Genomic DNA, 11,781 nt, shown 5'->3' on the forward strand with positions numbered 1-11,781 from the left:
GTGTCCTGAATACACTGTAAAAAAAAGCGATCTCTGTGGACAGCCCAGGCTCCAAGAACGGCAACAAAAACAACCTGGGCAAACCTAGCCCATGAAAACAGAACAAACTGTTCCAGCAAATCACAGACGAGATGCGCGTGTAGGAGAGTTTAAATTGCATGGGAGCAGCATGGGAGGGAGGGGGAGGAAGTAGCGATCTAGCTCTCTGTTTTGTTTGAAAGTCAACAGAAGTGACGTTGCCCAGCATCGCTTAGAGCACCTTTAACATTACATGAAAAAAACAGTTATCTGCATTCTTTTTGTGAACTTGAAAAAATGTTCAAATCATTATCGTTTATGCTACATGTATTTTGCATGTGTTTCAGTTTGACTGTTTAAATCAGTGTGTGGACATCAACATTTCTTCTGGATGTGTTCAATGGGAATGTTGCCAATTACTGATTTGCATTTTTACTTTCCTTTAAGATTCCCACAACACAGGCTCTCAGAACTAGTCTCATTTATTATTATCTACTTCATATCATAATTTAAGAACAACAAAGATGGAATAAATGATGGCAAACCACCAGAAAAGTTAATCTACTACATAAAACAATGGAACTGGTTGGATACCCATTAACCTTAGGGAAAGTGTCCATAGCATAATTTTTCTTTTCTTTTTTTCGGAGCACTAGTGTCTTTTTTCAGTTGTTTCCAATGAAGAAACAAAAAAATGGGATCACGCTGGTCTATCCTAACTGGAAAAATGACCTTTGATGGCGGATAGCATAACATGACTGACCTTGACATGTCTTTTCCACAGGCAGAGAATGAGAACCCCACCACAGCTGTGTACGCCAACGTGACCGACCTGAAGAAGACTACACCGCGCGCCCCACCGGCGCTCTCCTCCTCTTCCTCGTTGCCCGGTGTTCCGCCACACCCCTCGCTGTCCGTGGAGGGATGGGAGGTGCACACTGATAAAGACAGCGGCAAAGACTTCTTCTACCAGCCATTGACGGGGCAGAGCAAGTGGGAGATCCCCCACAGCCCGCTCCCCGGGCCAGGCATGGATTCGCTGGCCTCGCCCCTCTCCGCCGCCTCCCCCACCTCCTCCAGGGGCTCGGACTGGGAGCAGCTACTGGACGAGTCCACCGGCCGTCATTACTACTACAACTCCACCTCCAAGGAGACGACCTGGGTAGCCCCCAATGCCCTCTCCCCTGCCTCCCCCGCCTCCCCCGCCTCCCCTGCCTCGCCACCTGGGGAGTACCAGAGTCTGCAAAGACAGCATAGCGATGGACCGGTAAGACTCCTACTAGGGGGAATGTAGATCGAATGTGTTATTGGAGTATATTTGTTGCACATTGCAGAGCTTGTTTATGGCTTAAGGTCCCCGCAGCCACTGAGCTGCATTTGAGCCTCATTCCAGTTAGCTGTTCTTAAGATGCTCAAGATGCTCTTAAGTGCTACCTGGGAGGGATGGGTATAGGGATGTAACGGTATAAAAATTGAACCTCACGGTTATAGTGACCAAAATTATCAAGGTTTTCGGGATTATCACGGTATTTCTAAAAGTGTGTTCAATATGTTCAGAAAGCACTGATAGGCCTACACAAGCTGAAATAGTTTCAAAAAGTGTCCCGTTCACTTTTTTCTTCATGTTTAATTGGCTATGTGCTTATAGCTTAACTTACCCTACCATAACTTGGAGTTTGCTATTTCTGTTATTTGGATGCAATGAGTGAGACCAAAGTGAGTGTTCAAAATAAAACTTTAGGCTACTGTATTCTCCTGATAACGTGAGTGGAATGGATTTAATGTGGACGTGAACATAAAAAGACACAGAGTGGCTACATGATACAGTGCACATTTTGCGGTGAAAAAGTTCCGCCTTTTAAAATCAGGTGTAGCCTAATCCGAATCGTAGTTAAAACCATCAATTAGACAACAGAATCAGTAGGGTACCAGTTTTGTTCCATTGTACCAGGCCTACTACAGTATATGTCAAAAGCAGGCTCGGATGAAGCTGGGAAGGATTAAACACACGGTTTCCACACCACGGTAATCAACAGTGATAATCATGATGTTTGAAATGAAAATGGTAATTATTATCATCAACATTTTTATCACGGTTTACCATTATACCGATAATCGTTACATCCCTAGATAGGTAATATATTTTAAAATGAGTAAATAAAACCGGTTACACTTTACTTGACAGTATTGACATAAGAGTGACATGACACTGTCATGTGTCATAAACAAGTCATAAACGTTTATGACATAAACTATGTCATTAAGTGTCATTCGGGTTTTGTCATAACAAGTTAGGGTTAGGAATAACGTTAGGTTTAGGGTTAGAGTTAGAGTTAGGGTTAGGGTTCATTTGTCATGACATTGTCATGTGTTCATGATACTGTCAAGTAAAGTGTTACCATAAAACCTTTATACTCATGTTCTTCTGTGGGTACAAATTGGATAAACCTTATTGGATTGAAACCTTTCAAGTATCTCATTGTTTTTAGCTCTGCTGTGTACACATCTCGTTTCGAAGAGGAAACTTGACCTCTTGACCCCTTGACCTCTCTAGTTTGGTTAAGCGGCAAGATGAAAGAGCTTTTAGTTCACTGAAATATGTTTCTGTCGTAACAACAAGTTTGATAGAATCGGTTTGACCTCCATTCCATCTCTTGTTTCTGCCTCCCATGTGAGCAGCCCCCTCTGCCTGAGGAGGATTACCCCACTGAGGAGCCGGAGGACCCTCTGTCCCCACCGGTCTTTGGGCGGGACGTCCCCTCCATCAAGCGCATGGTCATCCCCAAGCCCAACCTGGAGCCCAGCGTCCCTGTAGGCTGGACCCGCAACCAGCAGCCGGACGGCAAGACCGTCTTCACCAGTGACCGGACCCAGGAGCAGGTGAGAGTTCTGTTCAGGACTTCTGCCTGGGAATTGACAATTTGTCTAGGGAATTTGTCTAGGAATTGCTGCTGCATGTAATTATGAGCTTTACCCAATGAATGTGTGAACTTAAGCACAAATGTTTGTCCTGATGATGTCTAAAGTCATCAAATCAGAGTTTATTTGTATAGCGCCTTTCATGCACTGTGGCAATACAAGGTGTTTCCAAAGTAGAGCATGCGGGAAGTTTTAAGAAGGGTAATAGGTGTTGTATATGCCATCTTAATCTAATTACATTGCTGTTTATTTGTTCAATAGTGGTTACAATCTAAAGATAAAAATGGGAAAACCTACTACTACCTGAGAGATGGATCAAAGTCGCAGTGGACCCTTCCAGAGGTGTGTGTGTGTGTGTGTGTGTGTGTGTGTGTGTGTGTGTGTGTGTGTGTGTGTCTGTGTGTGTGTGTGTGATTTAGTGTATCCAGTGTTAAAATGAATGTCTGGCATATTAAAAACCAACAGCAAAGCAACAACAGATACACATGTGGCATGCATAAAAACAGACTCAATATCTAGCGACAACACAAGCTTTAGATCGGTCCAATAATGGTAATTGTTTTCAAGAGACACTTATTTATTAAAAATTCTCGGAATAGACACTAACTTTGGAAGCATGGCAAAGGATGGAATGTCTGGTATTAATATTGTCAATGTCTTACTCTGGCAAAGAGTTGATAAACATCGCAATAATAAGTTTTAGTCACACAAGATTCTTGCATAGTCTGGGTGTCTTTTCAATTGAATCTGTAATCTGTGTAGACAAAAATGGACATTTAGTTCATGTCATATGTATACATGTATGCTTGAATTGAACCTAATAAGACTCTTCATCATCTCATAATCTACTCAGGTTTCACAGGCTCCACAGGCGCCAGCTCCCCCCAGCCAGCCGGCTGTGGGCAACGGAGTGGACCAAGAGGGAACACCGGTTCTGAAGAACTGGAGAAACACCATTGGCCCGATAGTAATCCCACCTGCAGACGACACGGTGAGGGGGCCATCTCGACCCCACTCTGGTTCTGAAGCACTTATTTTAGGAGAACATAACCATGCTTACACTCACTACTCAACAAGCACTGAACTCACAGTACCTTTGCTGCTTCCAAATGAAGGAAACAGAGAGGGAAAAAGGCTAGCCTAGAAATCTAGACGCACCCTAGCGGCAGCAAATTACATTTGTTGCCAGGGCTAGTCTAGCAACTCTCCGTTGGCTTGTGAGCTCGAAAAATTAAACTTCTATCAGGCCAATCAAATCGTGTATAGAGTCATTAGGCGGGCTTAACATAATGATTGATGGCAGAGTTGCAACGGTTTGGCTTGAATTCCCTGCTATTTGAAAACATATAAAATAGATGTTGCTGTTGGCGAACAGTGTGACACGAATTAAGCTTTTATTAAGTTGGCAAAAGTTTGAACTAGCGAACTAGCTCCGCTAGTGGGAAACGCATGGGACTCGTAGCGCTGTCCTATTGCGTGCAGAGGGAATTTAAAAGACAACCGATTATCCCGCCCCTCGGACTGAGCACTGCGAACGGTGAGTGCCCAGACCCTACATTTTTATGTCGGTCAGGCTAGAAAAAGGCAGCATGGATGCACAGATTTCGGATACAAAATAATGATTGGTGGCTGGTGAATTTGACCGTTTATCTGTCAGTGGCTGGTCAGTGGTTCACATTTCTAAAAGTTCACTTCCAACCCCAGGCACAACCTTCATCTGCTGCTTCAGATTGCCCTGTAAACAGCCGACAGTGGCAGGATAGTAAAGTTTTATAGGTGAAGCAGGATCTGAGTGTATGAGTGAGTAGGGTTTACAGTGAGAACATGCCCCTGGAGCTACTCAGCGCCGGATGTGGAACACTGTGTCCGTCCATCCGTCCGTCCATCTGGGCATCCGTCCCTCAGCCATGAGTAACGCTCTTTTTCCGTGCTGTGGTGGAGTGGCATGGCAGACTGCCTTCCTTCCCCTGCTTCAGCTCATGGTTTTTATTTGCGGTGAGAGCCCTGACCGCGTACTGACCTCATCACAGGAGAGGGAAACACCTGCCATCACTACACCCCACCAAACACCGACACATACATTGCCAAAGGGCCTTCACGCAGGATGACATAGTGGAGTTATTAGGGTTAAGCGTCTGTGGTTTACAGAATGGCTGGGAGTAAGACCTTCATGCTAGTCTGTGAAATAAGACCAGATTCAGAAAGCTCCTTAGATGCAGGTTCAGTTCATTTGATTTATGTTATTTATATTTTGAGAGGATCATTACAGATTCTATTTTAAAGGAAAATTCCGGTTTTTAGCACTTTAAGGCCCTTTTCTGTGCACTCGGTGAGTTGCACAGTTTTGAAAACGAACGTTAAGGGTTGTTTTAGGACATGTTTGAGTAGCCTACTACAGTATGCCCATTGCCAGCCACCCTGAGAAGTCAAAGGCGATTCAAAACGAGTCAGAAAAGTCGAGACAGGACCAATCGTCAAAATTTCGGTGTCCACCACTCTAGTTCATCCAAAACAAACCAGAAAAGAGCCTAAAAGTGCTAAAAACCGGAATTTTCCTTTAAGAGTCTTTAATGTGCTACTTTAGAACCGTGTTCAGAAAAGCTGAAGTATTCACTAGTATCAGTTCTAGAATCTAGTTCTCTTAAAATTCTTAACTATATTTCAGAGAATGTTGGTGTTCTTAGTACATGCTGTGTAACTGTAGTGAGCCCTATGTTTGACCAGTGCTCTGTGTATCTCTTGTGTCCTGCTCAGAAGTTCTTTCCATCCCACCGGAGACATGTTTCTGACTATGCCAGTGATGCCTCAGCCAGCTCAGGGAATTCTCCAGAGATGCCCCATCATGTATGTAATACTAAACACACACACACACACACACACACACACGCACACACGCACATACCCATCCATCGTGTCCACCTCATCAACTCTACCTGCCACGTAATCCTTTGATATCATCATTCCTGTGTTCATGCCAGGCTTCTGTTTTTTTGTGTCCTAAAGGATGGTAAAGTCAGACTGTGGAGAAACTTGTCCAATACGAGCATAAACTCGCAGATTTATCAAGTGGGTGTTCGCTCAAATAGCCCATGGCTTTGGGCAGGATATATTTTCCATTCCGTGGTGTAGGGACCTTTGGGTGTTTTGTTTTCATTTAGAATATCAGAATATTTTCATACTAAACTTTGGGGTCAGTTTTTGACCGAGGACTGTGCATGTCTGTACAATCTCTAGTCCACATTAATTAGTCCCTTATGACGGCAGGGCTTCATGTGCTTGCCACCTGTTCAGAGCCCACATTATGGCAGCAACATGGTGGGTTTGCTGGGAGATGGTGTTCTGATGGTAGCTCTTCTTCTGAATGTTTTTCTCTTGGGTGTCTTTCTAAATGTAAATGTCTACAACACAGTTAGATTACAGAACCAACTGTGGGTCCTCTGTAGAGTGAACTACTGGATTGTTACAAGAACTGAAGAACTTGTTGAGTAAGGGGTATCTTACCGGTGGTGAAAGTCTGGTACATGCAGGCATAATTGAGTTTTTGTCTTTACTAACCTTGGTTCAGTTCAAAGTATATGCAGACATAACTTGCTTTTTGTCCTTACTAACCTTGGTCCTCTTCAGAGGTGCAGTTCTTCCTTTCTTTCTCTGTTTCACCTTGATAAAAATCTTCTCCAGGATTTCCTCTTTCCTGAGTTGAAATTGGGTCGGCCTTAAATGCCCATAGTGTGACCTGTCTCAGGCTCTGACTTCTCTGTCCTCTGTCTTATAGGGCCACCTGCTGGAAAAAGCTGGAATTCTCAACAAAACCAAAGTGGTTGACTGCGGAAAGAAACTCAGGTAATCTTGAAACTTTGGTCAACACAACACTCTTGAACTTGCACTTAAAGGTGATATCCAAAGTAAGAAAACTTACTACGTAATGAATTGATGAACATAATGTAGTTGTTATGATAGTAAAGTTTATAAGAATATGTTCTTGGGGTTAATATTAGGATTTGGTTGGGGGTGTAGGCATAAGGTTGATGACAAACATACATTTTGACATAAAATGCACAGGCTAATATTGTTTGTTTAATTAATTGTAAGGACACTCAGTATTATAGCATTATATTAGACCTGTTGTCTTATACCTGTTTCCTTGGACTTTGTTCACTATTCCAGGAAGAACTGGTCTCAGTCCTGGACGGTTCTCCATGGTGGTATCCTGACATTCCATAAAGATCCCAAATCAGCACCATCAGGACCTTCTGTAAGCAATCCTCCCACCAAGCAATATTCCCACTAAGTTAATATGTTCAGTGGATGTGAATGTGGAATGTGGAAGTACAGTCATATGTTCTTGGTTCTTTTGCTCTTTTCTAGAAAACCATTTTAAGGTTATCCAATGAACCTTTTGATTAAGGGTCTCTTGTAACTTGTAAGCTTTGTAACTGTTTTAAATTTGTTGGAAGCCTCATCCTCAAAGAATCTAGAGAGGCTTATTGCAGAAGACATTCTCCCCTTTGAAGCCCAACAATTGACAGAGGTCCTACTGAAGTGGTGACTAAGATGAAATCTGTATATTCTGACCCTCTCAGAGCAAATCGAACCAGATCGTCCCTGAGTACACTGTTGAACTAAGGGGGGCTTCTGTCCTTTGGGCGTCTAGAGATAAATCCAGCAAGAAGAACGTTCTGGAGGTTTGTTTTCTCAACCAAAAGTTCTCAGTAAGACGTTTCTCTGCAGACTGTGGCTTCTCATATGAGAAAGATGTTTAAAGTGACTTTGTATGCTAGTGTTGCATTATCCGTCTGATTATGAATGACCTTTCATCTAAAGATAGCATGTTTGCTTGCCTTTTATCATATGCAATGTCATAAATACCTAAGCTACATAGCATAATAGTGTCTTAATCATTCTTATCATACTTTCCTGTTAGTATTAGTGATCTCAATGACTACAATTTACCAGAAGGAAGGTGCCCTAGTAATTAAACCTCAATACATTGGCATAGTTTGAACAAGCTACAGACCAGGGTCAGACCATTGTAATTAAACTAGACTAAACCAAACATGTTGACATAGTATTAACTTATTATATTTTGGACAGCTGAAGACTCGTAATGGGTCTGAGTACCTCATTCAGTACGACACTGACAGCATCATCACCGATTGGCACAAGGTTATTCTGGACGCCATCAGACAGGTGAGTGGCATGCAGCGCCCTCTACTGTAGGTTGCTGGTACTCCGCTGAAGAGATGCCAGTACAACTGGGCTGTCGTTTTGGTGTGAGTTTTGTTTTATGTGTAAGTTAATCCTGTGATTCTGTGTCCCAGGAACAAAGTCACGTCTCAGAAGAGGAGGAGGAGGATTTAGAGAATGACAAAGACAGAAAGAGATGTGAGTCTGACAGATGGAGCATGGAAGTTCACTTTTACACAGATACAAATGACTCTGACTCTCAAAAGGGATCTGTGGCTATAACACACACACACACACACACACACACACACACACACACACACACACACACACACACACACACACACACACACACACACACTGTACTGAATGTGATTTAAATACAAATACACTTTGCTCCTACATAGTGTTATGTGTGTGTACAACATACACACACACACACACACACACACACACGCACACACACACACACACCCTGCAAACGCACACACACACACATCAGTACAAACACATACACACACATACAAACATAAAAAAATTTTGTTTTTGCTATCTTGAACAAAACCATTATGTCTGCCACGCTAACAGCTCTTCGCAGCAGCACCAGCACCAGTACCAGCGCCAGCGTCAGCGTCAGTGGGGACTCGGATCAGGGCCGGGTCAGAACCAAGCTGCGGAAGTTCCTGCAGAGGCGACCCACGCTGCAGGCGGTCAAGGAGAAGGGCTACATTAAGGGTGAGTTAGAGACACCACTTAAACCTGTCTTTACTGTCTGTCAGGAATTTAATCCTCAACATCCCATCCTACAGTCTGTCTTTACACTCATTCATTGATGCCATGTCCCTGTGAGTCTTGGCATCATTTAGTGTGTTATTATGAGTACATCACTACAGAGCATCATATAAGTCAAGCTCTTATATGAAGCATTCTGTATACAAACATAGAGATAGATAGATATAGATATCAGCAGGCTCAAGGTGTTTTTGTTGTTTCTTTGAAACCATTTATCAGTTAATCATTAGGCTCTGGGTTAGTGGGTGTGTCAAATGTGGGTGTATGACAATGCTCAGACAATTAAGTCATCAACAAACCATGGTTGCTATGTCACAGGTTAGGTATGTAAACACACCTGTGTGTACTTCTCCCTTCACCTGCTATTTCATTTTCCCTTTCCTCTTCATGTGGGGTTTCACTGACTGAGTGTTGTTATGATGAAGGGGATGAACTCCTTTCACTAATCAGACAAGGGACATTCCCCACCCACCCACACTTCACCCTCAAGCTGCAAAGAGAAAGTTACTTAATCATTTGAAATATGGTGACATGGATTGTAACGTCATCATTTCGAATGTCTCAGTATAGGATTTTCCCAAGTGTAAGTCTAACACTGTATCAGTGGTCTGATAGATAATTATCTTAAGAATATCAATCCTACCACTCCCACCAATATGCACTGTTTAACTTTTCTCCTTTCTCAATCTACACTCACAGAATGTCTGACAGCAAAATCAAACAATCGCCTCATAACAGTTTTGCCTGTGTTCATAACCAAACAATGATTTTTGAGCAGTGTATTGGGACTAGTATGAACTCCATCCACGAAAATAATGAAACACTCTTGAAACACAATCTACATCTCTTTCTTCTAATCTTCTTCCCTCTACCTGCCTTTTCTTTCTCTGAGGCCAAGGTAGTGAACTCCGTTACTATTGCCTAAGTGGATGTTATGACATTGCAACTAAGATAATTTTTTAAGTGTTATAGCTTGTTATCTCACATCCTCCTTCCCCTCTTCTCTTCTCTCCACACACAAACACAGATGCTGTGTTTGGATGTCACCTGGATACCCTGTGCCACCGAGAGAACACCACCGTTCCACGGTTCTTGGAAAAGTGCATAAAGGCAGTGGAGAGGAGAGGTGGGCACTTATTTCTCTCAGTGTCCAGTGATGTGGACTGGGTCACTTCTTACGAGCCAAACAGCAAAATATGAAATACGGGCTGTAGTCTACAAATCATGACATGTAGCCATTTAAATCTGTGCACAGCTGTAATTGTGTCGGATAATAGGTAGTCGATCTATAGAACTTTTACAACTTTGTGATTAGATATGTGTTGTTTTCACGTGCTGTATGATGTACATACCAGTAGACATTGAGGAATTAGTTTCTCTCCGTGACTGAAAGGAACGTGTCTAATGTTGCTCTCCAGGTCTTGATGTTGATGGAATCTACAGGGTCAGTGGCAACCTCGCCGTCATTCAGAGACTACGGCACAAAGCAGACCACGGTGAGTCAGAAACTTCACCTTGTAATACATAATTTCTTTCTCTTTTTTGTTATTTTTATTTATTGTATATGAATAAGTAAGTAAGTATATATACTCTTTTGATCCCGTGAGGGAAATTTGGTCTCATTTATCCCAATCCGTGAATTAGTGAAACACACTCAGCACCCAGTGAACACACAGTGAGGTGAAGCACACACTAATCCCGGCGCAGTGAGCTGCCTGCAACAACAGCGGTGCTCGGGGAGCAGTGAGGGGTTAGGTGCCTTGCTCAAGGGCACTTCAGCCGTGCCTACTGGTCGGAGTTCGAACCAGCAACCCTCCGGTTACAAGTCCGAAGCACTAACCAGTAGGCCACGGCTGCCCTATAAATATCATATAATGTATCATAAATATAATATTATAAGCAATATGAAAGATTACCCTATCAGCTCCTTCAGAATCACCTCAAATTGCATTGCATTGGTTAGTTAGTGCATGTACATAATCAGTACACATAGATTCTGTACAAATTCAGCCATAATGATTGTTTATTTTTGTCCAGTATTCCCCTCCACACAGTGTCCATTCTTAACGTGTGTGTTCCCTCTGTGTTTGTGTGCATGTAGATGAGAATCTGGACCTAGAGGATGGGCAGTGGGAGGAGATCCACGTCATCACCGGAGCGCTGAAGCTTTTCCTCCGAGAACTACCCGAGCCCCTCTTCCCTTTCAGCTTCTTTGACAAGTTCATCGCTGCCATCAGTCAGTACACACGTATACTTAAAAAGACACACACATACACACACACACACACACACACACACTTTCATAATTCATACATCACCCTTTCATAATATACTTAAAATATATTATGAAAATTTAAAAATTTTTAAATTTCAACAACAATGTGAAAGCAACATACAATGTGCTCAGGTTTACCTGCTTGTCTCTTTGCCATATATACAAGTCTGGATTTATGATTATTTTTCTTTTCTGCAGAAATCAGTGACTACAATCAGAAGGTCTCCTATATGCAGGACCTGGTGCGCTCCCTCCCTCTACCTAACCACAACACCATGGAGGTCCTCTTCAAACACCTGCGCAGGTGAGTGATCCCTGCTGTGTCTGGGACCGTGTCTGCTGTGTCTCTGGCCTAGATAGTCTTTTGGCCATGGTCATGCTTAAAATGTAATGTTGAAATGCATCAAAAATGTACAGTAGCTTGATGAGGTCAAGACCGACAAGGGGAGGCAGAGAGTGGAATTTCACACATTAGATTTGTAATTAAATGATATCAGTAAATGCCCTCGTTGTCTAAAAACATATTTTTATTAAACTATATGGACTAAATGTATAGCAGTTATATTATCAACCTATTCTCTCTATATGCCTCC

At 42.7% G+C, this 11,781-nt stretch overlaps 1 protein-coding gene across 3 annotated transcripts in view; it reads left to right on the forward strand.

Annotated features, from left to right (window-relative positions):
• The window catches only part of arhgap27l (Rho GTPase activating protein 27, like), a 37,929-nt gene that overhangs the window by 24,299 nt on the left and 1,849 nt on the right, over positions 1 to 11,781 (forward strand). For 2 of the 3 annotated variants that reach the window (XM_042087864.1, XM_042087866.1), the window contains 16 exons: positions 803 to 1,285; positions 2,698 to 2,898; positions 3,199 to 3,279; positions 3,791 to 3,928; positions 5,692 to 5,781; positions 5,941 to 6,003; positions 6,710 to 6,777; positions 7,102 to 7,189; positions 7,518 to 7,619; positions 8,029 to 8,124; positions 8,256 to 8,319; positions 8,710 to 8,856; positions 9,941 to 10,039; positions 10,332 to 10,409; positions 11,015 to 11,149; positions 11,387 to 11,492. In XM_042087864.1, the coding sequence (XP_041943798.1) occupies positions 803 to 1,285; positions 2,698 to 2,898; positions 3,199 to 3,279; positions 3,791 to 3,928; positions 5,692 to 5,781; positions 5,941 to 6,003; positions 6,710 to 6,777; positions 7,102 to 7,189; positions 7,518 to 7,619; positions 8,029 to 8,124; positions 8,256 to 8,319; positions 8,710 to 8,856; positions 9,941 to 10,039; positions 10,332 to 10,409; positions 11,015 to 11,149; positions 11,387 to 11,492 (2,039 nt within the window). The remainder of the gene's footprint in view (positions 1 to 802; positions 1,286 to 2,697; positions 2,899 to 3,198; positions 3,280 to 3,790; positions 3,929 to 5,691; positions 5,782 to 5,940; positions 6,004 to 6,709; positions 6,778 to 7,101; positions 7,190 to 7,517; positions 7,620 to 8,028; positions 8,125 to 8,255; positions 8,320 to 8,709; positions 8,857 to 9,940; positions 10,040 to 10,331; positions 10,410 to 11,014; positions 11,150 to 11,386; positions 11,493 to 11,781) is intronic. The other variant, XM_042087865.1, reaches the window with a different exon arrangement.

Source organism: Alosa sapidissima, chromosome 3, assembly GCF_018492685.1.
Source record: "Alosa sapidissima isolate fAloSap1 chromosome 3, fAloSap1.pri, whole genome shotgun sequence".
NCBI lineage: Eukaryota > Metazoa > Chordata > Actinopteri > Clupeiformes > Clupeidae > Alosa > Alosa sapidissima.